General features: G+C 34.3%; 2 protein-coding genes across 11 annotated transcripts in view; one reads left to right on the forward strand and one right to left on the reverse strand.

Annotated features, from left to right (window-relative positions):
• Nucleotides 1–783: 783 nt before the first annotated feature.
• LOC105152939 (ankyrin repeat domain-containing protein 16) lies at nucleotides 784–3,542 on the forward strand. The gene is made up of 3 exons (XM_011067499.2): nucleotides 784–1,410; nucleotides 1,963–2,226; nucleotides 3,162–3,542. The coding sequence occupies exons 1-3, from the start codon at nucleotides 1,092–1,094 to the stop codon at nucleotides 3,521–3,523; spliced, it is 945 nt and encodes a 314-aa protein (XP_011065801.1). The 5' UTR covers nucleotides 784–1,091; the 3' UTR covers nucleotides 3,524–3,542.
• Nucleotides 3,543–3,800: 258 nt separating this feature from the next.
• The window catches only part of LOC105152941 (latrophilin Cirl), a 476,845-nt gene continuing 453,348 nt past the window's right edge, over nucleotides 3,801–27,297 (reverse strand). For 8 of the 10 annotated variants that reach the window (XM_087406038.1, XM_087406030.1, XM_087406032.1 and 5 more), the window contains 8 exons: nucleotides 27,085–27,250; nucleotides 26,687–26,901; nucleotides 26,396–26,499; nucleotides 25,099–25,143; nucleotides 23,051–23,219; nucleotides 21,811–22,032; nucleotides 15,364–15,561; nucleotides 3,801–12,399 (listed from right to left, as the gene is read on the reverse strand). In XM_087406038.1, coding sequence (XP_087262164.1) covers nucleotides 11,545–12,399; nucleotides 15,364–15,561; nucleotides 21,811–22,032; nucleotides 23,051–23,219; nucleotides 25,099–25,143; nucleotides 26,396–26,499; nucleotides 26,687–26,901; nucleotides 27,085–27,250 — 1,974 coding nt within the window. In that variant the 3' untranslated portion in view covers nucleotides 3,801–11,544. The remainder of the gene's footprint in view (nucleotides 12,400–15,363; nucleotides 15,562–21,810; nucleotides 22,033–23,050; nucleotides 23,220–25,098; nucleotides 25,144–26,395; nucleotides 26,500–26,686; nucleotides 26,902–27,084; nucleotides 27,251–27,297) is intronic. The other 2 variants (XM_087406036.1, XM_087406037.1) reach the window with 2 other exon arrangements.

Genomic DNA, 27,297 nt, shown 5'->3' on the forward strand with positions numbered 1-27,297 from the left:
TACAGATAAATTAATAAAACATACCTTCTTCAATACTTGCGTTTACATATAATCGTGTACGTTAACAATTTTGAAATTCATACAGAAACATAAAAAAATCAAAAGTTAAATTTAAATCAACATAAGATAACAAATATACGTAATTAAAAAAAAAGAAACTTTGTTAACTTTAGGAATAATTTAAGAGCAAAAGGATTTTCGATACTGAGCACGAGGGCTCGTCCTGGTGCACAGAATCTCTCACCTGAGCGAGAATTTCTTGTTATCCTTATACGAAGGTGCGTTAAAGTGGGTGTGACCGCGATCGTATCACTCGATCAGGTTTGTTTAAATAATCGAACCTTTTGGGACCGGACAGCGGTATCTTCCTGTCGGCATCTAGTCAGCCAATATGTATGATAATTTTGACATGCCTACACCTCATAATGGAGCTTGACTATATATTTGTCCTTGATTTCCTTCGCTCTCGTTCTGTATATATAGATACGTCTCGTCTCGTCTCGTAATTGAAGAATCATCGGCAAAAATAAAAGTGTAACGTTTTTGAAGGATATCTCAAAGAAAAAATATCAAATATATGTACGGTTTCCCTATTTTTAAAATTATTATTTTATATTTAATTATCTAATTTTATATTTTTTTCACAAATGTAAATGTAGAATTCAATATTCTTTTTGTGTCTCAAACTCAAAAATTATTTTAAGTATTATTTGAAAAATCTAATGTCTTTTTTTGCTCAAATTGTCCAAATTATTGCTTTTTTAAAATAATAATTTATATTTATTGATTAAATTACTTTCTTTGTTCAGACAGAGCTGAGATATAACCGGTGGTCGATAAATAAGATATCAAATGTATTTCGTTATGGAAGAACTGGCAGTCAGTGCAATCATACCGATAGTGATTGTCTTTTTAAGTTTGTACAGAGAGAGAGCAGCAGTGTTAGGAATATGTGTCGTATTGACTCTCAAGTCTCGCCGATTGTTCGTTACCACTTTAGTTTTACAGAAAATTTTCTACATTTTTTTTCCGATTTTCTATTATAATTACATCGAATTAAAAGTTTTACTTTTTTCGGCGAAGCATGTTCAATGATGTTGCAATCGGAGATTCCTAATGCGTCGCGCGATTTTCTGCGTGCCTGTCACAGTGGAGACATACATAAAGTGAAAACTCTAGTTGAGAAACACGGAATTCGCGATTGGAGCGACTTTCGTTATGTGACATCCGGCGATACTGCGTTACATGTGGCTGCACGAGAGGGAAATATAAATATCGTGAGATATTTGTGCGAAGAATTCAACATGCTGGCATTTAAGGTCGATGTTACTAACAAAGACATGAAAAGGCCATTGCACGAAGCTGCACAATTTGCACAAGAAGATATTTTGAAGTATTTACTGGAAAAGGGTATAATTCTGTTCCTGTTTTTCAATTAATTATTTTATGATAAATAAACTATAGTTCGCTTTTAATTACATGTAAATTATACAAAAATATTTTGTACATTTTATATTTGATTTATTTATATTCTTTGAAATACTAAAATTAAGTTATATTAAATTGCTTTTTCACATATACACGGAGAGAATTTTTTCTTAGAGTTTATCCTGAAAATATGGTAGTCGTGAGACACCATTATATTTCGAAGAATTATATTTAATGTAATCTCTCTTATTTATTAATAAAATAAAATATAAAATAAGTTTGATTAATTTTATTGAAGTGCATAAAAATCTTTAAAATATTGTGTTGTACTATAATTACCATATTTTCAGGATACATTTTAAAAGAAAATTTTCTCCGTGTATTTAAAAATTAATTTATATTATATAAACTTTAATTGATTATTGTGAAATTAAACTAATTATATTTTATTTGGATTTGTATTATATATTAAATTATACTAAATTATATGGATTTGTAACGCTAATTGTAAATACTATCGTTTGATCAATGAAGGTGCATCGGTAGACGCTTTAAAGCGCGCCGACTGGACGCCTCTGATGCTTGCATGCACCAAAAATGGTCCCACAGCACGTCAATGTATCGATGCCCTTTTAGCCGCTAATGCTAATGCATATTTACGCAATAAAGATGGCTGGACGCCATTGCTCATCGCTTGCCGAACTGGAGATGAAAATGTGGTCAATATATTGTTGAAGCATTTGCCGAAATGCATTGATGATCGAAGTAACAATGGTCGTAGCGCGCTGCACATTGCTGGTAATTATACATATTTGCAATATGTTGATTTTTCTCTAAATCTTTAATATTCGTCATTCAAAAAATATTCAAACTTTAAAAAGTTAGGAATTAACTTTAAAACAATTTTGTTAAAAATTTGATATATATATTTTTTGGGGTTTAATAATTTCGTTAAAAATATTGTAATTCGACTTTGTCTTGATTAAAATAAAGAATTATTTGTAAAGTGAAAATATAAAAACGAAGTTATATATATATATATTATATCGAGATCTGCATTTTTTATATATATTATTAGAATCCCTTTTAAAATATATCAGGAACGTTGGACTATTTCCAAAATTTTATTCAGGAAAAGCTACATCTTATTAATATATTAAGTATATGTTTAAGACATTTTTAAAATAGGCTAACTTATTCACAAAAAATGCCATTATCTTCAGTAGAGAAATCTATATCGATTCGGTTACAGAACTCAAGTCTACAGTAGTAAAAGTAGTCAACTACTGGTAACGCTACTACTTTGCGAGTATTTTATCTACTGAGAACTGATATTTCGTATATACTTTCTATTAACTTTTATTGATTTATTCTTTACAATTATAACTTATTGTTAGGAATATTGGGATTATTGCATTAAAAAAATCTAAGAGAAAGAATACATAATCTCTTTTATTTAATGAAATACTTACAAGTATTTCATTAATTCTGTTATTGTTTATAAAAATGTTTAGCATTATTTTTTAAATTATATTTATGATTATATCGATTATTCTTATATTCTTATCTTTTATATTGTTTTTTTTAATATTTAAGAAAATTTAAAATAAATTTTAATGTCTCTGATTAAATTGTTATTAGTTGCTTTAACTATTTTTATTTACTATTTATTAATTTCTCTTCATTTCGATTTGTAATATACAATTCGTTTGTACAATTTTCATTTGGTGCAGCATTTCACGGCCATGAGAGAGTGATTAACTTACTTGTCGCATCAAACATAAATCTTCTGAATGCACAAGACTCTTCAGGGTCCTCGCCGCTTCATGAAGCGATAAAGCATCGAAACCTGGATGCGGCAAAGTGTATCATATACTTGGGCGCTGACGTTACTCTTGTAGACAATGTCGGTCAAACTATTCTGCACATTGCTGCACTAACTGGCAATGCGGAGGCTGTTGAGTACATTTTGGAGCACAATCTAATCGATGTGAATTACGAAGCTTCTTTTGGAATCACACCGCTGATGATAGCTCGAAGAAGTAATCATAGCGATGTTATTAAAATTCTTAATAGACATGGCGCTAAAGAATAAAATATTTACACTTGACAAATACTTGTTCTTATTACACCTTTTCACAATTTTGTTCACATCTTTTGCAATCAACAAATTGCACAAGAGTTAAAAATAAAAATGATACAAGATAACATTCTTATGACTTTGATTAACGTCTTTCATGCGTTTCTTATAACTAAATCTGTTTTTGTTATTTTTCTTTAACAAAAAGTATCTGTTCCATGGTTTCATTAGTAGAATAATAGTTCTTACTCTAAGTACGATTGAGGATAGAAAAAAATTGAGGCGAGTGGCGTTTTATTCAGAGATTGGTACACATTTATTTATCCTTTGTTTTTCCTTGTATCAGACAGTTTTAAAGAAGCATACAAAAATCAGGAAACGGAGGCTCTTATTAGTTCGGAGATACCTAGACTTTACATTCTTCTTCGTCCTCTACCTTTACCCTTCCTCCTCTGCTTCGTTAAACTTTCTTTTTTAGCGTGCGCAGGCGACGTAGTACAGAAAACTCATGCATGTACTATTAAGTGTGCGCGTGCTTAACCCTAGAACGCTAACGTAATTAGCAATTAGTATTAACACTTTGCGACATACGATCTCGAACATTTTAAAAACAATATAAAAGAAAACAATTTGAAGAAACCTAACAATTGTAATAACTCATATTATTTTATTGCTAACATTATAGCGTTTTAAATAAAATTTAAATATTTAATACTAAATCTCACATGCTACAAAGTGTTAAAAAGCTATCATTTTTTATATCACTAAATTGCGCAATTAAAAAAAAAAAAGAAAATATCGATGATTGTAATTGATATAAACCTTATTTACATTAATCATGAGGAATATATCAATAGACAAACAAGGAATTGGCATTTGATAATCGTATCAACTCACAGTTAGCGTTCTAGCGTCAAGTATCATTTACATCACGAAGGAAAAACGTAAAAGGTAAAATCACAGAGTTGTATGAATTATTTGCGATCGCGTGGACCCTAAATTCTGCAATTTTCGTGGCTTTCAGTTCGACGGTTTGGGAGAAGGAGATGGCCGGAAACGGATTAAGCCTTTACCCTCTATTGACACATCTCTAAGTACCAGTAGCTTTAAATAATCATACCAGTCGCAGAAGAAATATAATATGGCTATTATTATGAACTATACTAAATGCAGTATAGTTGTATAGCATAATATAATACTATAATACGCGACTCTCTATCGTTAACTATACCAAATAGTATAGTCAACGTTATACTGTTTCTGGGGCTTGGAGGTATCAATAGTAGGCTAAGAATTAATTAACGCTACCACAATCACCGCGCCTACTGCAGAGACCGTCATTTTGATACCTCATGCGATCGCGATTGTATCGAAAAAAATAAGTATAAAATGAATATGAAGTAATTCACACGCGGTAATCTCGCGTTCTTCTCGCGTTCTTCTCGCGTTCTTTCACTCATTCACTGCAACTCACAGTATATACATGGGACGCAAGTATTACTTCATAAGAGACTTCAAAATGTTTCGAATCTGTCGTGGAAGGCGGCGATAAATCGACAGAAGATGATTTTTAGCTTCACCCGATTTCATCTTTTACACTCTGAAACGAAAGCTTATCCGCTAAGTATCTCACAGAACGAAGTTAGAAAACTTATGGAGGAGAAGTTCTAAGTGAAGAGGGTAGAGCGGATAATAAAGGATCGTTACGACGAAAGAAGAAACATTTCAATTGGAACGATCAATTAATCTGGCGCCTGTTTCTCTCACGGTGGAAAAGCGGGGGAGGAGATAAAAAGAAGGAGTGAAAAAAGAATGGTCTTGGGAAGAGGGGTGGAGAGGGCGGAAGATATTTACATTTATAAAACGGCTAAGGATAAAACATGCACTGTACATCGTCTGTCCATGTTCGATTAACACCCACACGCATCTTCCCCTCATCCTTTAATCCTTTCTCGCGCAGCGATACACATGTGGACGAGTGTGCTCGACTATGTTTTGTCTTTCTTTCTTTTCAGTTTTTTTTTTACTCGAGACACCCAGATCGTAATTCGTAAAATCCAACATTCGCTCATCGAACTCATTTTCAAACATAAAACTATATCTCTTATAAGATTCTCTAAATATAATTTTACGTTGAAAGCGAGTCGCAAGAGAGACTTTAGATATGATTTTATACTTAAAACATCAGAATCTCACGGATCCTTTTCAAAACAAAAAAGACCGTTTTAAATATAACTTTTTATATTTAAAATAAATATAATAAATTCTAGCGAAAAGCGAAAAGGATCACTTTAAATAGAATTTCGCGTCCGAGATGGACTTTGCGAGTTTCGATCCCAACCGTCTCGTTTACCTCTCCGTCGTCGGCCTACTTTAGTGGAGTTTGTTATAAATATCCAACGATTACTTGGGCTCTTTAATATTTTACTTCCTTCGCTTAGTTTATTTACACATTACCTAATACGCGTTGGGACTTAAGTTAAGATCCGCCTTGCGCATCCTTCGCGCCGCGTCACCGATAATACATAATAGCTCGTAATAGCTTCGCTACTTACTGATAAACTTAGCCTAGGTATGCTTTCTTTTCGCATCGGTCATCATCTCAAGGTCTCTCGCATCCTCGCTCTCGGCTCTCTCGATCTCTCGCGCTCGCGCTCCACTTTACATTACAAGGTATTCCAACATGTACAAAGCCTTATTTACATTTATGTACATACTCGGTTCTCGCACTCGGAGTCCTTCGCGACATTGATAATGCTTCGCGTATACGTGTCCACGCGCGGTGTCCGTGTTCGTGCACGCGATGAAACTTCAGTCGGGACACTTCGAATTAGGACGCGTCTGGCCGCATTCTCGTCGCATGTTTCGCATTAAACGCGAATCTGCTTGCCTTCATAGCGGCTAAGTTTGATTTTCTTCGCGCAAGATCGTCATAGTTTTCGCTTTAAAGATGCGTCGAGAATACGCGGACTATTATCTCATCTGACACACTGATCGACTTTCGAGCCCGTGACGGCCCTTGCTTTATTTCTAGGCTCGCACGAACGTCAAACGGATGGAATGTGGATGTTTTCAACAATTGTCTAGCAATTATACTTTATGTATCTGAGATTTACAATTCTCCCGGTTGTAAAAAATTATACACAAGCTATATGTATATATTTCTTTCGGGTAAATCAATGGTGAAACTTAAATTCTAAGCAGCTCGTAGTCTCGACTGAATCGTAATTGCAGTTTAATAAATGATAAAGGAAATGCGGCGTTGAATCAAATTTGTTGGTAAAGAAATTACAGTTGACAGTAGCCTTATGTATATTGATTATATATATTAAAAAACTTTAAATTACATAACGTTTTCAGAGGCGACTATCCTGATACACGATTGCCGATTGAAACAAGAAATCTCGTAAAATTCTTTTATAAAAGCACAATTGAATAATAATATTTATACATTTTAAAATATTCTTCGTAAGGATTTTCTAAATAAAAATTTTTTTTAATTTTTATATCTCTAGATATCTTGATAAATTACTGATAAACAATATTAAAACGTTTTCCTTAAATAATAATTTCCGCACTTTTTATTTAGTTTGATCTGTAAAAATTCATTTAAATTTTATCTTTATAATGCATGATTTGTGGTTGCAGAAATTAAATTTATTATTCTACTTTTCTGCAAATTTCATTAAAAGTAAATATAAAGTCACTTCAGATAGCAATGTAATAATTCGGGATGCAATGTAATATATAATTTGGTCGTTCCAATTTAGAGCTCTTAGAATCTTATAGATTTTTAAACAACGTTCGTAAAGGCTATGCTATTTCTTGTATTGGATACTTGAAAAAATCTTTGCTGGACACATGCTTCAAAACGCCAGAATGAGCAATTATGTACAACTGCTCGGGACACATTTACACACTTAACATAGCTGGTACCCCTAACGCGATTATCACTGTTACAATTCTCCTACATGGTGTTTCTCATGAGCGAGAAATAAATCAAGCAACCACGAAGTCGTGACATAGCGGACAAAGATACGTTGAACTTATCACACTCGCAATTTCTCCCTTAATTAAATTACTATTTTGTTACAATATGGATTAAGCAAATCAAAGTGGTTCTGCTAAATTAAATTCCAACTGAATTAAATCCTAAACTTTTTTTTTAAATTTTCTTTTATATTAGAAACGAATTGTATCAATACAAAATAAAATAAATGTTCACATTTATAGAAAAATAAACATTCTCTCTTGCACAAGGAAATCGTGATTTTAAGTATTTGTAAGTATATTTAATTATTATAGGTATATTATATATAGTCCACTCAACGTAATTTCATCCACAATGTACCACGTTAAGAAGACTATCGAAGCTCGCTTTCGATAGTCTCTTCACGAACATTGTCCGACGAAGATCCTCGTGGTTTACGTCATTGAAGACGAGGGATAGTTGGAGAAGGACAAAACTCCCACTCGACACAATTTCTGCTCGCGATATAAAACACTCGGGGATGATAAAAATAAATAGCGCGCGCGCGCGGGATCCCTTGGTTACACGATTAGCTTAGCTCACGCGTTCTCACGTACACATACACGGTTTTGTTTTAAAAAATAGTAAAAAACAGTGACTAAGTGTTTTTCGCGCATTTTTCCACGTCGCTCGGGAAATCCGCTTGTATATCACTAATATTTACCCGCCCACTTACGATTCCTGGGCCCTTCTTAGCATTTCTCTCACGCTTTCTCTTCCTTCACAATAATATAATATATCGTTACTGTGTGTGTATACATACATATACATACATATATATATATATTTATTTATTCATTTTTATTTATAAAAATAACATTCTGGGACTAAAACGCAACGTTCCAAAGCGGCGCGCGACAAGGAGCTGCCACATACGATTGATAAAGGCGCTCTAGCCATTGCCCCTCGATTTCTCCTTTGTTCTTCCCACACGGGAGGAAATCTAATTTCCGGCCATCAGCGCCGAGAACACGCTCGTTATTTGCTCGTCGAAACCGAACTCAGCGAAAGCTCGTGCGAGGAACGCACCGTGTCAGAATAAAGCCTCGCGCAGAATCGGCTTCAGAAAGAATATAAACAAGTAGCTGCTTATAAATTGAATTATAAATTGAAAATAAAAATACCTAATGGGCATTTTCGTTGCGACAATTCATATCAATTGAGATGTATTCTGGTGTCTTATCCCAATTAAAATATATATATATATATTCGTATATAATAAAAAAATTATACATTTCCTGATAGAGAGTTTTGTTATTATCTCAAGTAAAGGAACGTTATAAGTTGATGATTTATTAAATTTTAATAAATTATTTACGTGGAAATACCAATTCATTTTTATCTCCTTAAAAGTTAAAAGTTTGAAAACTTCAAAAAATTACCGCATAAATCAAATTCAATAAACATATCAACAATATGGAAGCATGAAAATATTTATAAAAATCAAGAACTATCAAAATAATTTTATTATATTTCAACATATTACAATATATTTAAAATATCTCTATAATTCTCTTCCTTTATATATAATAAATATGAAAAGCAATATTAATTTATAATAATTTGTTGTGATATTTTTCTTTTTAATATTTTATAAAAAATGAAAAAACTGCTGTTAAAAATATTGAAAATAATTAAAATACCTTAGGCATATACCTTAGGTATATACCTGAAGCAGATTCTATTTGTTTGAAACTATTAAATGTTTTTCAAATATTGTTCATAAATTTTGCATAATGCGACTTTATCAGGAGACGCTGAAATAACAGACTATTACATGTGATGAGATTATATGTTCCAATATATCATATATTACTTTATGTCACAATATAAAAAATTATTATGTTCGTTTATAAAAAAAGAAAAAAGAAATTATCATTTATTCTTTAAATTCTAAAACAACTTTTAACACATCTTTTAACATGACGCGAAGTTAATACATCATCGCAGAGAAATCTCACCTCAGATTAAGATATCGATTCCTTTATTGAGCCGTCGTCGATTCTGCGTAAGGATCGAGATACGGGCATGTTGACCCTCGGCTTGTCGACGATACCAGCGCATCGTTGACGATTCGGCCGGCAGCGATATGTCTAGATCTATGTTACAACGTCTGCTTCTCTAGATTTGAGGGCCCACGCCGATTATCTATGCTTGAAAAGCTTTACACCGCCGAATACTTAACAGTATGCTGACTCGGAAGTGGCCGACGGGAAATCAGCCGGACGACTCGTTCGTCGCACTACGGCGGTACAAGAGACGACGTTAAACGACCGTATTAAACGCAGCTCGCCGTAACTAGATGTAAACGATACGTACGTCATGTTGTGATTTACACGTGGTTTACACTCGACCACGGTGAGCCGTGTTTAATGCTACAATCAACACGACACCTAATATCGCCGAACGTGTGACGGCTGAGCCATCGATGAATCCACTTACCGCATTGAATACCGGCTTACGATACGCGGTTTGTCGTGTCCCGTAACTCTCCCCGACCCGTTTACAATCATGTGGCGGTGGTACGGGTCTGGGAAGGGTTGACGCAGATGTGCCGAGTATCACTCGATGCTCACGTAATATTTCCTCCCCCGAAGTCCGCCGCGCACGAGGATAGGATTCGATTCGATCTCGATAACACTGTTGTTGGATGTTATTGCTATACGAAGTATGTTGAAAATGATACCTACAGAAACGACGCGCAACGCGTATGCTTCCCAATTCGATTAACAAAATCATAACATATATTTTTCATACGTCACGTATTTTGACATACGAATTATGAAAACTGGAAATCAACAATTAGCATACCTAGGAAATAAATATTTCTATTTTTTTCATTTTAAGAAAAGAATATCTGTACATGTATATTAAAAAAAAAGAAAAAAACAACCTTCTCTTATTTAAAACAAAATTTTAACATGCAAACAAGTAATGGCACTATGGCCATTTAAAAATCGAATGTAGATATTATTAAAATAAATAGAAAGAATTGATTAATCTGATAAAAAATTGCAATTGTGAATATATATTATATATATATATATATTGCAAATACTTTAAATTCTAAATAATAAAGTTTTTTTTTGTATTTCTATTGAAAATAGCAGTTATTATTTTTGTAAATTATAGTATCTGCACCAAACAAAAGTTAAAAATTGATGTGTCGAATAATATATGACAGATATTTTGCAAAAATTTCCACGAGCTGCTTTTTAACATCAAAACAATAAAACTTTGGTTCGTTACGCTCGTATGAAATCTACAAAAACATCGTACTTAAATCCAGAATATATCTCAAAAGCCAATCTCCTCGCAATCGCTTCGGACTTCGCAGAAACTCCCGTCTTCATCAAGACCCGTTACGTTCTGATCTTTCTTGGCGCACTCGGTTCGCCAATTCCAAACGCCCGGCCACGATGAGCACGTCATCGTCGTCGACTTAGCCTAAACGAGAGGTCCGCTACAATTGTTATACAGAGTCCACGTCGCGGTGGTACGCACTCACGCACACATATACACGGTATATCTTAAGAGAAATGGGGCGTCCATTGGACGACGTGACAGTCTTAGTTGGACGCCCATCGATCTCGCATTCGTTCATTCTCTCTCATACTTCCATCCTTTCTCTCTCTCCGTTCGTTCGCGAGGAGACGTCTGATCAAAATTCCACCTGAACGGAGACAAGAGCGGCGTTCTCTAGAACGCTCGCGATACATCGATTATGGCTAAAACGCGACGAGACTGCATCAAGACACCGTCGCGCTTACGCTTGAGCTAAAAAGCGGCACGTTCGTCTCCCGCGTGTTCCCCTCGGTTATTCTCTTCAGGAACGAATCATCGATACCATCACCACCGTCACCTCCATCACCACCACGTAGTCCCGGACGAGACGAATCGTCCAGACGGTTTACGCCGTACAAGCTGGTCGACGTCACCATTTCCTAGACGAATTCGTCGTTTCTTCGCGAGGGGACGAGAGAGGTTCCCCGGCCCAGGTCGGAACCTAACACTCGCTGTAGGACGGCGGCGGCATACCGCGACCCGTGTACATGTCCGTCTGCGGCTGTAAGTGACAGACGACGGTGTGCCCGTCCAGCACGGCCACCGTCCGCGTGTGGTCCTGCTGTGGCGGCATGCCGTATGCCGCCGGCAATCGCGGCAGATCCCCGAGCTCGTACCTGGCCTGCTGCCGGCGCAGTTTCTCCCAACAGGCGTTCAGGGTTCGTTCCACCCCGTACTCCGTCGAGTCGTAATGCGTGAGATTACCGCCACCGGCACTACCGCCACGTTCCGTCATCGTCTGGCCATAGTGCACCAGGTTGCGATCGGCGGCGGGCGAGTACGGGATCAGCGGCCGATGATCACCGTAGCTCCTGGAGGATTGCCTGCTCATGTCGCTCGGTCGACGGCCGTCTTCGTCGGACATATCCGACACCTGGATCTCGCCAGCGCCGACGATACCACCAATTCCACTGCTGATACCACCGTTGCCGCTGCCGTTGCCACCGCCACCACCTCCGCCGCCACCACGCTCGATTTCCTCGTACACTGGATCATCCTCGTTGGCAAGGCCGCGCGGCAAATGAACGTGCTGGCCGTGGTGACCATGCAATTGATGATGCCCGGCGATACCGCCATTACCTCGACCGTCTACGATTTCAGTATATGTATGGTTGTATGGCATCGCGGCACGTCTACCGCCGATCGTCCTGGTACCGGTGTTCATATCGCTTGCATCATTCGGTCCGCGTCTCCTACCAGAGTGACCGAGCGTCAGGGTGTTGTGCGTCCGCGGGGAATCCTCCTGCTCGGAGCCGCCATGTCCGGAATCACGAGAGTAAGACTTAAAAGAAATGTTCTGTGGAGAAAGAGTTAATACTTGACGTTAGAATAAAAGATCTGTGCATAAAACAACGAGGATGATAGAATACGTTTATCGTTAACATTTCCGTATCTTTATTAATTAAATTCTATACGTCGAAATAATCTTTATATTTTAAAAATATGTAACATTTACGTGAATGACAACAATGCATATCTGACAATGAATGTGAAACGTGAACTATGTCTTACATCTTAGATAAACCAACAATAAATTTTATGAATGCTGATATCATTATATGGAAATTAAAAAATGAAAATTAATAAAACTTTGAAAATTATATAAATAATTACATACAATAATATAATTTATCACTATATAAATAACATGAACCATTTAAATGGGACTATCGAACGCGAAGGTGTTAAACTTAGAAACTTACGGGAATATTTTGTACAACTGAGCCGTTTATTTCACTATTCGATCAATGGATTAATGAAAAATATTGAAAATATCTTCAAATATTTACATTTAATAAGCCACAAATTGACTTTCATTATATTTTATCTACACAGCGCACATTTGATTTACTTAAATTATTTAAGTTGTATATCAATCTCAAATTTATATCTAATGTATACCAATCTCACAAAAAGTGTTTGTTAAGATAGATACAATAATTTAATCTCTTCATCGTTTTAATTCTATTTATCTTAATAGTATTTAACTCGTGCTTTCAAATAAAGCGGCTCAATTGATAATCACGCATGCATGAGAGGAAAGACGAGCGAGAGAATTCCACTCGTGTTATATGAGGACCGTATTTCACGGTTAATCATCCTCCTCTCTTCATTGTGTAGCCAAAAAAAATAATACACAACGTAAACCAAGGCACACAAGATGAGCTACACACAATTCATGACAGGATAAATGGAGCACTGTGTTCTGATATAAAATGTCATAACCGTGTATTCACATTTGTTCCCGCGCGCATTAGAATAAGAAAAAAAGAGAAAGGGACAGGGGCAGGTACCGGAAGAGCGACGTGGCTTATTCCACAACATCTCCGTCTCTTCTGCTTTTACTTTAGCCAACGCTCATCAATCACTAAAGTTTTGCTATCGGGATAATTTAACGAGCGTCATTAAAAGTAAAAGTATAAAAGAGATATGGACGATTCCCAAAAAATTAGAATTTCTGTGTCTCAACTTTTTAAATATATTTAAATACGTTAAAATATATCCGATTTTTATCACAGAAAGAGATTATAATTGTATCTATATAGGCAAATGTTGATAATTATATTTTTATTAAGGTTCGTTTAATGTGTAATATGAATATTTTTCTTGGTATTCAACTTGCTTTTTAATATTAAAATGAAATATTAATTCAGTTTAGATCAATTATTCACATTTAATTTGAAAATTCTCAATTTCCTGGTTTCCTCTATCAAAAAGTATGAGAAAACTAAGAGCTGTAAAAAATGTTTTATGCTACTATATTTTTATATATAAAGATTACATATTGTATTATTTAACATTATCATAATATTATCATATTATCATTTGTCTAGTTGCTTTTATAACAAAACTAACATATCCTATAAAATATTTTAAGTCTATTACATATCATAATTCAATGAAAAAATATGTGAATAAAATCACTATTAAATAATTCCTATTTTTTGAGAATCCCTCATATACAATACTTGCATTAAAAAAAAAAGTTCGAATATGAGAATGAAAAAAATCTTAATAAATATATGTCATTAATTAAGTCTCTCTTTATATAGATAAAGGAATTGATTTATGTTTCAATAATTTATGTGATATCATTCCATTATATTTCCGTATATTAACAAATAAATGAAAAAAGTAAATCTTTTTTACATAGGTCATGATAGCAAATGTAATTCTTCTTTCGACATATGTAATCTACATCTAGATATTGAAACAAACATCACTCTGTAACTCAAAAATGAAAGGACAAATAACTCATATTTAGACAAAGGATCTGCTTTTATCCTTTGTTTCATTTTCATTGGTGTGTTAACAGAAAAAGATTGAGGGAAGAGTGCAGACGGAGGTTGTAGCACAAGCTATGTCGCAAACATGAAAAATAATCTTTACACGTCAACAAAGTGTATCCGCATCGCCATGCTCAATATTCGGATCAGGTTCACTCCTAGGATGCGTAAGGGTGACTAGATGCTGTGCATGAGTGAAAAGTAATACCGCACACCATGCAGAAATAAAAGAGAGAGACCAAAAGACATACGGTGAACTGGAGACGGCTCTAATTTTAGCGAAACTTTTGGCAAAAGTATTATACTTAAGCAAGATTTTTACAACAAATATTTTCGTTGAAATCTTAATATTTTCGGAAATATTAAAGCGATAATTAGCACGATTCTCGCAAGAGACTACGTACTCGCAGATACGAGAATAGCGGTTTTCGAAGTATTTGTAAACACGTGGATTATGTACTCGATTAGGGTACTTTTCACAAAAGCAAGATCCTTGCAAATACAAAGACCATAATTGGAGGTCTTATAAATGCAAATTGCTTGCTGACGTGAAGATCATACTTACTTAGAATATTATCTATTTAGAATATTATCAATGTCAAAGCAGCGGTTTAGGAAATCCTTACAATAACGGACTATAATATATAAGATATTCACAAATATATGAAGCTACAATTTCGGAACGCCGTAGAGCGATGCTGTTACTTTTGTATATATTATTCAAGAAGATTACTACTTAAAACAATTAAAGTCAATTTTATATTAAATTGAGTAAATTACACAAATTTTAAAATATTTAAATATGATACAAATATAATCTATTAATCTTTGAGCATTAAATAAAAGTGTTTTATACCTTTTGCCAAGATGTAACAGATGTATAAAAGTTTAAACGATCACAAAGTTCGTCTTACGATAGAGCCGCCCCCGAGATTGAGAAACACAGCGAGCGAATTTAGCGGTGAATTAGTTACCTTCCACATGAGGTTTTTGTTAAGGTGGCCCCAAGTGGCGGTGGCAGATTTGGGGATATTGGGAGCTGAGGGTAAGAAGGCGTGACGTGCGTACGGCAGGGTGGCCACGATGTGAGCCTCGGACGAGGCGGGTTCACCTGGCACCGTTACTGCCGGCTGCCTATCGACTATCGCCCAGCTTCGACCGGATACCAAGTACTGCAACCAATCCGCCGTTCCCCCTTAACCCTTCGTTTACTGATGGGCAGGGCCAGCCTTGTCAGTGTTGCTCGTGATTTAGTGTATACGTGTAGGAATGGATGAACTACTTTCTGAATAATTATCCCATGCGTAATCATCGACCGAAAAAAATCGACATATTACTCTAAATAATTAAAATATTTATGTAGCTTCAATGATACGTGTCAGTAAATAAAGCTAAAGCTTTAGCTTTCTAAGCTAAAAATCGCACTGATTTTAAGAAAGGTTTCATTTCACTAAAATTGTAGAAAAGGAATGAATATATTACGATGTAGAAATTGTGGATTAAATTGAAGAATTTGCTATACTCCTATTGTTTGTTTTAGCTGTTTCTATTTTGTGAATTTTAATCAAAGCAATATTCATTATCGAAAATTTAAAATTTAATTAACAAATACATTTTATTTATTTCTTATATTTTAGGTAGAAAAAAATATCGATTTAATCAGTTATCGAAATATGAAATGCGATTAATACACATTAATGATTAAGAAAATGATATTTCATGCTAACATTATTAACAAAAAATACTGCTATTCTTGTAAATACATCGTACACGTAGTACAAGTAGAAATTAAGCCGGAAACACCTTAAGCTCCTTGATCGATGAAGCAACGGGACAAAAGAGACCTGTGCACCAATTAGGATAATTGTGTGCATACGGGGAGAAGTGGCGCGTAGATTTCGCGCGACACGAGCAGACACAAGGGAGATATGGATACATCCAACGGTATCTCGCGCGACGTGCGGTACCGGAAGCGGAACGGATTTAACTCGTGCAGGAGCAAATCTACGACGTAGTGCTCTGAGATACGCGACGTCAGCACGCACGCTAAAGGCTTTTCCTTGGACACATCGCGACCTCCTTCCCTTCAGCGAACTGGAGTTTGTTGCGCAAGAACGACACGTGATTGCACCTGTTTCGAGATTCTATAGGGACGGGTCACGCGATGGCTACAGCCAGACTTCCGGTCCGAACAAAACCTATGACCTGCAGTTCTAACACAAGTCGAAAAAGAGCGCTGCACGATATCTTTCGTTTAGATGACTCGTAATGCAAAGAAATCGACAAAAAAGTCAAAGAAGTTCTTCTCACAAGGAATTAAATCATCTGACATTTTAATTTCAACAATTAATTCGAGATAGATAGATAATAAATTAAGATTATTTTATATTGAATTTTTTAAATCCATATGTGATTGTGGTTGGAGGTTTTCGACGACAAACTAGTCCCTATTGTTTGAGAATAGTCTTTGTGTAATCTATTTCACCTCATTGTTTGCATATGCGGACTGATAATAATCAGCAAAATGCATTCAACAGATAAGGAATAAAGAGCGAGAAAGAGAAAGAGCGAAAGTGGCCGGTGAATGAGCATGTGTGATGCGGTGAAGGTGTGACAGATGTAACGGATTGGTTCACGCGGATTTTCCTCGCCTGTACCTTTCTTTTTTTTCCCTTCATTTTCCATTAAATGACTGATCGTGTGGGTGAGTGCCTGAGCGAGCATTTGAGCGCCTTTAATCCTTCACACTTGAAACACAAATCCGATTACAGTTCTTTCTTGTTTTCATTATTATCACAATTATTAAATCTAATTTTTTTTAAATTTGTACGAAATTCATTAAATTTATAACTTGAACCTTCAGAACATTGCTTTTTAATAATACATAATAAAAAGCTAATATTTTGTAATAACAAAAATAAATCTATTTTAATGAATTTTTTTTTTTTTAACAAACTGCAGAACAATGTTGCTCTCTTATTAAATCGATATACAAATGCATTAATTTAAATATAATTTCGTAATGGTTTGTCGGTACGACAAGTGTAAAGGGTTAAACATATGTTTCTCAGCATGTAAAACACTTCGGCAAGTTCGACGGAAAACGCAAAAATTTTTGCGCCAACAGTTGCATGTTACAACGTAATGATCGTTATGCGTGAGCATTCACATTTTCAAGAAAACGTTTTCCATCGATCGCATGTTCATGGGAGGAAAAAACCACTTAATTACTCGAAGCGCGTTCAGGCGGAATACGGAAGTGCCATGAAGTGCAAGAGAACAAATAGACGTGAAATGCGACGTGTAAGTGCTTGCATAGAGTGCATCCCTTCGTACTCCGCCCTTCGCGTGTCTAGTTAGAATTAAGTCCACTAGTACATTACGAATCTTTCTAAACGTATACCTTCCCCATCGTCGACGGAAGTTCGTTTGTTTAAATTTCTTCGTCGTGAACAATCTGGTTGACAATACGAATAAGGTAGCATAGATAATTACTAAAATTAAAATAAGTTTTTATACAAGGTTGTCGCGACAAATATCAACAGTCTCTGATTATTTTAATTTTTACTTCTCTCAACTTTTTATATTCTAAATTATCTTTTACGAATTTTTAAATTGTGCAGAAAAAAATTATATCTCTGCCATAAAAAAAATATTTAAAAATATAATTTATATGTGACACTTTAAATGAAAAATTTATACATTTATAATAAATTGATGAGATAATTTTCTTAAAACTATTAGCAATATAAATAAAATTAATTATCACAATAATTTGCTTCAACATTCTAACTGTAATAAATGAGTAATCACCAACTTGCTGATCAAATAAAACTTATTTAAATATATCAAATATAAGCAAAAAGTTAGCGATAAAAGGCATGTAAAGGAGACACGATTACGAGAGTGATCGTAAATCATGATTGCGCGAGTGTATCTGATATTACGATTATTCCATTGAAATTATTTTTACTGTGATTAGAAAAAAGGCAGTAACTGACAAGTCAAACTTATATTTTCTCAGCTCTTTTCATCATATTATAATTATTTTGTTAGCATGTTTTTATAACTAAATTAAAAGTCTGCAAACGTCTTTTTAACAAATCAAATTAATCCTAAATTAGTTTAAAAATTAAAAGATATAATAAAAATTTTTTTTTAATTCTGTCAATAATATCTATTTAAATTAATTTTATTTAAATACTTGTCATTCGATATAAAAATTCAATTCGTTACTAATATTAAACTATCTATTATTTAATTTGACTTACCATATTATTTCAACTGCAGCTATAAAAATGCCTGTGTAAAGTACTTGTTTCAGTAAAATTATATCACTTACTGCCTTTTATCTGATCACAGATTTCATTGATGATCCGGAAGATCTGAAATAAACGATGAATCGCGCGAAATCGCGCTCTTCGTAGTGAGAAAGGGAGCGGGCCGGGGCATAAGAGGATACAAAGTAGCCAGCAACCGCATTACACCAAACCCCGAAGCCAGATAAGAAGCACGGAAATCACCACTGTTAGTAGGAAGTCTTGCGGGCGAGCGTGCTCGCGAGAGTGCGAATTCGAATGTTCGTGCTGTGCCTGCCTCCCGCGCGTTATTTACAAAATGGGGACGTCGAGTCATTATCGAATCGATAATCTGGAAGCGACATCTCTTCAGTCGAATTTATTTGCCAAAAAGAGAAATATAAATTTGTTTCTAAGATTCCTTAATTTTAAAGAAAGTTTAAAAATTCTTTACAGAAGAATTATTTAAACTAGCTTTATAAGAAATAAAATTGGAATCACTAAATAGAATGATACTTAATTGTAAAGGCTATAACATTACAAGCTTTAAAAAATAAAAATGGTAATTTAATTATTGAAAATAAAAATATGCAAATGTTTTTCTCGTTATTAGTCTGACTTGAATCTTTTCTAATCAATGTAATAATGATAAATATGACAAATATATTTATACGTTTCTGGACATTTCGAGACTAATTAAACTAATAAGCGATATTTATATTCAAGCTGTTACTTGAAATAATTTGGTATTCAAAATCCTTGAAAAATTGTTATCTTGATATTTTAAATAATGAACGCCAGATGAGAGACACTTTCTTAATTGGAAGTATAACAGGTCGTATTAACAAGATACTTGAATTCAAGTTGAACTCAAGAAAAAGAATCTTATTTATTCCTTTAACGAGCTCAAAATAATACGAAATGTACAAAACAATGACTTATTTCAAGAATTTTAACATGAAAGTTATTATATGGAATAACTTATGAAGAAAAAAAAACTTAAAAAAATATATGCAAAAAAATATCATTTTATAAAATTATATATAATTAAAAAAAGGAAAAAAAACTATAGATTTTATCAAATTTCAAATTTATCACTTCTTTGTTAAAATTTAAATATATAGATATTAGTTTAAATATGAAATAATTTAATTTAGAAATTGAAGAATATATATATATATTGTATCGAAATGCATTTTGTAAATAGAATGCTATAAAGAAATTCTAATTTTAAAATAATATTAAAAACGTAAAAATGAAAAGAGTTTATGCTTAAATTTATATTTTTGTATTTTCGAAATTTTTTTATTTTTAATCATTTTTAATATTAGTGTGTTTTCCTCTAACTGACGTTTTCCTACAAACTGTCCTATAACAGTATACACGAGCACATTCAACAATCTCTCTCCCAAATACATTTTTTGTTTCGCTAGTTTCTCTGTCTTTCTCTCTCTCTCTTTCTCTCTTTCTCTCTTTCCTTCTCACTCTATTTTTGTCGGCCAATTCTCTTCGACTCTCTGAACGCGACAGGGTCGAAAGAGCTGAACGGTTCGTTAAATGCCTTTTAGTTCGCCGTTTTGCGAGTCAGTTTTTGAAGTGACTTGCTGATAACACCAAAAAAGCTTTCAGGTTCATGTCGGTTTCGAGCGTTAAAGCCGAATGTACACTTATTAAACATTATTCAGAAATATACGCTTCAAAACGTAATAATCTGACATACAGAAAATCTAAATCTTTGTAAATTAATTTCTATGATATATAAAAATTATTTTTAAAAAATAAAATTATTAACTGTAAAGTTACAATCGTGACAGATTAACTTTATATACAGATTAAAAAATTTTTAAGTAAAAATGAATATTTATTGGAAAGTTTATGATTATAAATAATTTCTAAGTGAAAAATCTATAAGCATATACTAAGCTTTATCTGTAAAAATAATCAAATAAACTAGCAGGACTGTCTACTTTACATACATTCTGCAACAAATTTAATATAATATATTAAGAAAAGAGAAAAATTAATGAAGCGTTACGCTTCAATTTAAATTCTGTTGGATTATTAAATCTAATACATAATACATCATAAGCATGAAATCGGGAACCAAGTAACTACATTTAGCGTTAAATGCGTGACGAACTAAGATCTATTTACACACGCTGAAAAGATCAAGAGAGACAGACAGAAACTGTAATTCACGCTGAGAGACAATTAACCGTAGCAACCTTTCAATTGTGAAGGGGCAAGTTTAAAGGAAGGCAGGCTGAGTTCTGAGCGACAGGCAAAAAGTGAACGATAATAATTAATTATAGACGGATCATACTTGTGTTACTCATAATCATACTAAAAGGAAAGCGAGAAAAGAATATATAGAAAAAAGTCAGAAACAGAGAAAGAAATGCAATTTATCAATACTAGAAATTATTTTGATCCTATGAGATCATGTACAAATTATTACATATGCTAGTCTGACTTGTGTATACAATGTCAGAAAACGTTAGATTTTAATTGACGTACTTCAGAGATTGATCAAGTATTGCACCGTCATTGCTGTATTATAAAAAAAGTGAGAGTGGAGGAGAAAGACGCACGTTTCGCTTTCGGACTCCTACAATTCCAGTCTTTCAATTGTGCCGTGGATAAAACACAGTAACCAATATTTTATGAAAATAAATATGTTCTAATTTTTACAAATACTACGTCAGTCTATATCATATTATCAGTTTGCATATATATTAAGCGAAGTAAAAAAAAATGTGACAAGTCAAGAGTCAATTTGATCAAAACGACGTAGTGTCTGCAAAAGTTGCGAACATATGGAACTACAATAGACCTCAATTTTCATAAGTAATCGATCACTGTGATCCCACAGGGCGATCACTCCATTTCGCTTCGTTATCCGTGTGTCTCGGTTTGGTGTATAAGCGGCGTTTGGATACCTTGCTGAGCGGGATGCCTATTGTGGTTGCTAGGTGCCATCATGTGCATCTGGTGTGCCCCGACCGGCGATCTCAGCGACAAATTGTTCAGGTTCACGTTTATCGAAAGATTCGTATTGTTACAGGTGGTGGTCAGGTTGTTGTGATTGTTCGGCGGTGATGTGGCGCCGGCGTTGGTACCCACATTGGTGGCTGCATGAGGCGACAGTCCGGAGCTGTCAGTGGTAGGAGCCGAGGGGTTCGACGAGGTGTTATGCGAGGCGAAGTCCTTGCCGCCGTTGGCGCCGCCGGTACCGCCACTGCCGCCGGTGGAGCCGGCCGAGCCGCCTGTCACAGTCTTCGAGCACCTTAGGCACTTCGGCAACCAAGAATGACGGCGCACGAACTTTCGGTACTCCTTCCTCACCTGCAAGAGCAAAGCAGAGCCCGCCCGACCCAACGAAACGAGTTTAACGGTGCGAGAAAGAACTAAAGGCTTGTGCGAGACAGCGTGCAGATGCGTTATGTGCATCTCTGCGAGTCTGATACATGGACACTGCAGACCGCAGGTTGCAGACGGCTTCGTGACGAATAGCCATGGTACGCGATTAAAATTTATCATTACATTAGTAAAATAAAGAAAAAATTATGCTTTTTCAAATTTTATTCAGTTTACGTCCTTTTGTCATCTATAGGCAAAATTCAGGAAGCCGTCTGCGATTATTTGTGAAAATGTTGTGCGATCTAAGTTCGCAGGCTCGAAATTATAGTGCCGGTTTAACTAGAAATGAAAATAATATCGGTGCTTCTCGCGATGATAACAAAAAAAAGTTCTCAAATTCTTGAAAAAATTATAATGAGCCTACTACGGGTGACAAAAATACGCGAAGTAAAAGTCAGTAACTTGTATTGCGCTTTATTAGACTTTATTGTACAGCGCTTCATTAGACAAATCATCTCCATGTTCTGATTTTCATGAGCAAAACAATACGATGCTAACATGATTATCGTTCCAGTAATCTTAATTAATATCAATCGTGACATATTAAACTTAAGCACTAGAAAATTCTTCGAATTTTAAGTTAATATAAAAATTAATACACAAGTGAGAATGATTTATAAAAAATTATCACAACTCATTGCATAATCTCATTCTAAAAAAATATAAAGTTTACATAGTTTTATAAACAACAATGTAACATTTTTTTACAAATCATTTGTAAAAAAAATATGTAATAGAATTGATTAGGTTTTATGGGAAGCGTATCGATGCAAAATTATTCTTATAAAAAATTACGCGGTATCACTCTTAAGTAAAAATCATTACATATTTCACGAACAATTCGGATTTTGTTGTTTGTATCTCTCTCTCAGGGAACATTCGGCGATGTTACCAGAATAGTCTAAATCAAGGCGGACTTCTGTGCCCCGACGTATTCCCTTACCTTCTCGTTCTGTACGCAATGGAACACAAAGATAAACAGCCCCTGGAGACTATTCAATACGGTGAAGATGTACGCCATCACGACGGATTCTTGGTTTAAGTAGAGAAGCCCGAACGTCCAGGTCAGACCTAGTAGAAACACCAGCACGATAGCGCCCCGCAGCCAGGCCCTGATCAGAAGATACAGAATAATAAATTACAGGAGAACAGCCAGCCAAGTTTCTCTTGTACAATACAAATCGCGATGGCGGCGCTTAAAGGGGACCAACATATTGTCGTGTAAACGCTCCGATGGAACATGACTTTCGCAGAAAAAATGAAATCTCGTAAAGCGTCATATTTGGGAAAACTCGGATTACTTAAGCTATTTAAGTTCACTTCACTTCAGTTAATAAAAAATTTAAACTGACACGTGGATTCGACAGTCTTTGATAAAAATAAAAGGATATTTTCTGCAACTCGAAGGACAAACGAAGAAAATATCATTAGTACAAATAACATGATAACTTTATAGATTTCCAATTTTTCGCTACAATCTTGCAACACTATATAATTCATCGCTAATTGATTGCAAGTTGTAACGTCGCAATCCACTAACTTTGAAAAATTCGTACATGAAAAAAATTTATAAGGAAAAAATTTCATTTATTTTATTTTAAATAGCAGTAATTTTCATTTTCTTTTCTGAATTATTTGCTACTTATAGAAAAAATATAAGGATAATTGTAGCCAATCGATCCCAGACTTCCTCAGTCGATCGTAAAATGTGGTTTATGTTTTAATACTTGACATTAGTATTACGATGTTGAAGAGAAAAAAATAGTGCGACTGTCACATAACATCGTGAGACACGCGAGGATTCGTCGAAAGTGATATTTAAACATTGCGACATTATGCTCGGAGTATTTATTTTTGCAAGTAACGCAAACGCACCACTTTGAGCATCGCCGGAATCGCGGCATTTTATCTAAACCATTATGATTAGAACGTGTGGCGATATATAGGTAGGCGGATATATTTCTACGGTACTTTCACGTCTATCTACTTGTAAATCAGGCGTAATACCCGAAACTAAGGAGAATACTACATGCAGTGAATTATCGTGTCTACTCACAGGAAATGCAAGTGCCATAATAAATATATAACAAGTGTGTAGTTATTATACATATATATATATATATATATATACATGTGATCGATCGCAGTTATTATGAAAACATCATACATTTACACAAAAATTTTGCAATATTGTTGTAAGAGATAATTAAAAAATACTAGAAATGTGAATTATCTTTAACAAAAATGACTTTATTCAAGAAAAAAATTAAATTATTTATCACTAAAATAAATAATAAAATTAATTGTGACACATATCGTATTATCAATTATAATTACAATTTAATTGATATTATAATATCAATTAAAAATATAATATTATTTTTGCGACATAAATAAGCAGTAAGCATGATTGAAATACTGTCAGAGATTTACAAATTATTAAATAGAGACGATACTGTTTTAACAATTAATTAACTAAAGGAATAAAAATGTATATGATGTCATAATTTTTGGAAATTTAATTCTTACACAAATAAAATTGTTTTTTTTTATTATAACAAACTAATTCTAGAATAATATATATTGATTTCAGGTTTTATAAAAACTTATTTGTAAAATTAAATCATTTTATTGTATTAAAAATTCGTAAATTTTAAATATTATAAATTATAAAATTCTTCGCTCTCATATATTTATTCCTTCAATCAATGTATTAGTTACAATATGCATACAAACGCTACACTGGCGTTTAAATCGCGTTTCCTATGAGTGTTGCGATATTACGTGGCGGCGAGTGTTTTGATGTATGATGTAAGAGACTAAAGTCTACAGCTACGTTCACAAAATCAGTGTAATGATACTTGGATAGCTTAATTGAAACAAAATAAACTAAAAAAAACGGGATGATCAAATGAGACGAGCGAGATGGCGATTAATGATGACGTTAACGATATGACTGGTGAGTAATAATAAAAATGGTAAATATCTTACAAGTGCGCTTGCAATTTGTTGGGAAGAGCATTCTCTTCCTTTCCACTACCAACCAACCACGCCATGCAGAAGAATGTAGAACAGTGTAGACAGAAGTGGGTAGAAGATTTAATACAAAAATGAAACAAGACAGCAGTTAGGTGATTGTTCCGGCACCATTAATTGATTATAGCTTATTCTCTGATTTGCAATGCTCGATTCGCATTACTTATTGCCGAGTAAAAGCACGGCGTTTTCGCTCGTAAGTGAAATAATTGATAATTAGTTATGTACAAAGAAATATTTAAACACCAGTCATCGCGATAGATATTATCTGCAATAATCCGAATCGGGATTGCAACAAATTTCACTACCATCACCAAATTATTTACGTATTTTCACGATTTTATAAAAATATAGAAACTTACTTTTTTAAATAATAATTTTACACAAATTATTGATTATACCTCCGTTTATAAAATCCTTAAATTAAATATCACAATATACAGGGTGTTTTCAAAAAACGCTAAATAAATTAATATTTCTACACATTCTATATTTTATCTATAAAGTTATCTATAAAGTTAACAATTCACAGAACAATAACCTTAAAAATTCAAAATCTATGAAATGATAATCTGATATCTAACAGATCTAACTTCGAAAAATTTTATTTCGCATCATTTTTGAACCAATTTAAAATTATTAAAATTTACTCAAAATATTTTTCGGTGATATTTAGCATTATTTTATCACAAAACGCAGAATCTCTAAAAAAAAAATGAAATAAAACTCAAAATCCTTACAAAACAAATAATTTACGAATTTACAGAACAATGAAATTGCAAATAAAAAATAAATATAGAAAATTATTTCGATAGTGTTTTTTTAAAGACTTAGAATAGCGCACCCTGCATATCTTTACGACAATTTGTGTAATCGAACGATATACTCGTGTATATCCTAAATATCACAGCAATACAGTGGTGTGTCGAACGAACGAAATCTGCGGTCATTCCAAACATAGGACTCAAAACCAAAACCAAAAAATCAGCATGGCCGCCAAAAGATGCGTGACAACAAGATCCGCGTTCGGGAGATCTCTTTAAGCAAGTAAAGCTTGCGAACGTATAAACCGAAAGCACCAAACAAACATCTCGATTGCTACTCTTCGATGGGAGGGTCAAATCTCGAATGTGACGGACAACGGACGCACTCGACTGGTACACGGTATATACAGTTTGCAGTTTATAATACTTTACTAAAAAAAAAATAAAATAAAATAAAGAAACGGGCTACTAAGGACCACCGTGCTTACCTTGCGCTAGCCAATCGGGAATGCTCCTTGCTTTTCATAGCCACGGTGGTGTTCGCATGCCGGCACATCATATAGATTGCCATCGATAGAAATACCAGATTTGCCTGCAAAAGATAACATTAAAATCAATTGACGTCTTAAATATTAATGTTATAAAATTAAAAAAGAAAAAAGTCATCACGTTAAGATACGTGATACAAATGATAACGAGTATCTCATATCGCCAACACTCGCACAATGATGTTTTCCTAGTAGATTGTTCAGTTAGTCGATAATGTATCGGTCAATTACCAGTATAACGAGTATCACAGGTCCGACGAAGCTGAAGATGAAATAATTATCTGCGCGCAGCCAACAGTACCGATCGGTACCGTAGCTGAGTGGATCGATTATGCACGAAATTGCTACGACCAACAGTGGTGCGCCATACGCGACCAGATAATACCACCGAAGCCGCGATTTTTCCGCTTCAAATACCTCGATCAGCATCACATATAATTGGAATCCTGTAACGTAATACCAAAATCAATATACAATATGTATGTATGTATGTATGTATGTATGTATGTATGTATGTATGTATGTATGTATGTATGTATGTATATATATATATATATATATATAGATTATATAAACAAAATAATAAAATATTTCATATTATAATGTAAATAAGAGGCTGGCTGAATTACCTTCGAGGAACATCCAGGCAAATGCGCACAAGAAGAAAAAGTGCAATAAGCCGGCCACGATGCCGCAAACGATTCTCTGATTAGTTTGGCCGATACCGCAAACGAAAAGTACTTCGGCAATCAGCAGGCACACGCAGAGATTCTTGTGGATCGTCGTTCTGTCCGACTGCAAATCAGGGATCAGGCAGAGTGACAAAAAATTCCATCTCGCCG

The sequence above is a fragment of the Acromyrmex echinatior genome, chromosome 4 (assembly GCF_024713525.1).
Source record: "Acromyrmex echinatior isolate Ae372 chromosome 4, ASM2471352v2, whole genome shotgun sequence".
Lineage (NCBI taxonomy): Eukaryota > Metazoa > Arthropoda > Insecta > Hymenoptera > Formicidae > Acromyrmex > Acromyrmex echinatior.

Excerpts from the sequence above, each read along its gene's own strand:
- LOC105152939 (XM_011067499.2), top strand. The coding sequence starts at position 1,092 with ATGATGTTGCAATCGGAGATTCCTAATGCGTCGCGCGATTTTCTGCGT. Across the intron at positions 1,411-1,962 it reads GAAGTATTTACTGGAAAAGG|GTGCATCGGTAGACGCTTTA; the intron begins GTATAATTCTGT and ends TGATCAATGAAG. Across the intron at positions 2,227-3,161 it reads TAGCGCGCTGCACATTGCTG|CATTTCACGGCCATGAGAGA; the intron begins GTAATTATACAT and ends CATTTGGTGCAG.